Source organism: Sphaeroforma arctica (assembly GCF_001186125.1).
Source record: "Sphaeroforma arctica JP610 unplaced genomic scaffold supercont1.3066, whole genome shotgun sequence".
In the NCBI taxonomy this organism is placed as follows: Eukaryota; class Ichthyosporea; order Ichthyophonida; genus Sphaeroforma; species Sphaeroforma arctica.
This window is the reverse complement of record NW_014037492.1, coordinates 1-2,066: the sequence shown is the minus strand read 5'-3', so window position 1 is coordinate 2,066 and position 2,066 is coordinate 1. Positions and strand designations below refer to the sequence as shown.

General features: G+C 41.0%; 1 protein-coding gene across 1 annotated transcript in view; it reads right to left on the bottom strand.

Moving 5' to 3' along the window:
* The window catches only part of SARC_13249 (hypothetical protein), a gene marked incomplete at both ends in the record, with an annotated part of 1,865 nt that extends 747 nt beyond the window's left edge, over positions 1 to 1,118 (bottom strand). The window contains one exon of the mRNA XM_014292622.1: positions 998 to 1,118. Within this exon, the coding sequence (XP_014148097.1) occupies positions 998 to 1,118 (121 nt within the window). The remainder of the gene's footprint in view (positions 1 to 997) is intronic.
* Between the last annotated feature and the right edge of the window lie 948 nt (positions 1,119 to 2,066).

Below are 2,066 nucleotides of genomic sequence, written 5' to 3'. Positions count from 1 at the left end.
GGTCGGTATGTGAGTGCAAGTACGCAGATAGAAGGGATATAGGTAGGTATGTGAGTGTAAGTACGCAGATAGAAGGATGTAGGTAGGTATATGAATGTAAGTATGCAGACAGAAGGATGTAGGTATATATGTGAGTGTAAGTATGGAGATAGAAGGATGTAGGTAGGTATGTGAGTGTAAGTATGAAGATAGAAGGATGTAGGTAGGTATGTGAGTGTAAGTACGCAGATATTAGGATGTAGGTAGGTATATGAGAAGGAGGTAGGTATGTATGTGAGTGTAAGTATGCAGATAGAAGGATGTAGGCAGGTATGTGAGTGTAAGTAAGCAGATAGAAGGATGTAGGTAGGTATGCGAGTGTAAATATGCAGATACAAGGATGTAGGTAGGTATATGAGTGTAAGTATGTAAATAGAGGCATGTAAGTAGGTATGCGAGTGTAAATATGCAGATACGAGGATGTAGGTAGGTATGTGAGTGTAAGTATGCAGATACAGGGATGTAGGTAGGTATATGAGTAAGTATGCAGATAGAAGGATGTAGGTAGGTATGTGAGTGTAAGTATGCAGATAGAAGGATGTAGGTAGGTATGCAAGTGTAAGTATGCAGATACAGGGATGTAGGGACATCGGGATGCCTCACTGCGCTCGTGCGGTTCTACAGACCATGTACTATACGAACGTCTTAGTCAGAAGGAGTGTAGCACATGTAAATGCCAGATACCGAACTGTTTAGAACCCCACTCTTTGTTTTAGCCCTGAAGCACTAAAACTTGGAAACAGGGTTCGGTATGATTGAAGAGAGTGTGTGTACTTGATCCTGATTGAGTGAGGCCAAGAAACTCTGCGATAGATGATAAACCATAACGAACGGGAAGTGACTATGGTCATACAAACAAACCACCGGAGACACACCCATACACTCATACACCATCGGCAAACTATCAACAAGTACCTACCCACACATACACATATCGTACATATCCTAAGCCACGTACCCGAGAGCATGGTGTTCGCCAGACTACTCCTCCCCAGCCACAGCCCAACGTCTCCCAAATCGTCATCGGACAGATCCAAATCATCGCCGTCATTTTCGCTACCGCTTGTCGATGGCGACATCACAGATGCCTCGATCGGCAAGGCTACAGTTGATGGGTAGGGGTTGGTAGGAGGATACGTGAACAAGACATCCCCCAAACCCTAGATTCTAAACCTTAAGCCCTGAACGCTAAACCTTAAACCCTAAACCCAACACTGCAAGTATAGCAGTGGTCGGGCTATATTTGTATGCTATGGTAGTCACCAATACTTTGGACAAAGCCCTGAGGTTTCAGTTGGCATAGTTGCACTTTCTATGGCTCGATAGAGGTGCTGAGTGAACAGAAGGCACTCTTTCCGTACAGATAATTGGAATGTTGATGTTGGATGCTTTCGATGCCTCATCTCCTTGGTGATATTGCTATCGAAGTCTATATTATCAGACAAGTATACAAAACATATGTTGGAGATAACCAGGTGGTGTCCCCCCACAATCACATATCTAGGATTGTAATGTATTGTGTCTTGTTTTGTGATTTTGGTGATGCCGATGCATAGCATTACCTATACATCATAGCTTTCTAATCATAGCCTTCTCATAGCCTTCTATATATAGTTTAGCAGGCTATGTATACATGGCCTTATTGTTACTGTGCTACCTATTACAAGTCGTAATGGCTTCATACTACGCTTGTCGATGGTCTCACTGTCTGGGCTGCTACACCCTGCACTGGCCCAAACACACTAACAGGCGGACACAGTCACCCTCTCACTGCGGCCGTATCAAACTATACTGGAGGCACTCTCAAGTGTGTGCAACCGGCCGTTATACTTCGCTCAGCAGTACACTTACATTTAAAGTCCTCTAGGGATTACTTCGCTCTTTATATATATATGTATATATATATATATATATATATATATATATATATATATATATATATATATATATATATATATATATATATATATATACTATATATATATATATATATATATATATATATATATATATATATACTATATATA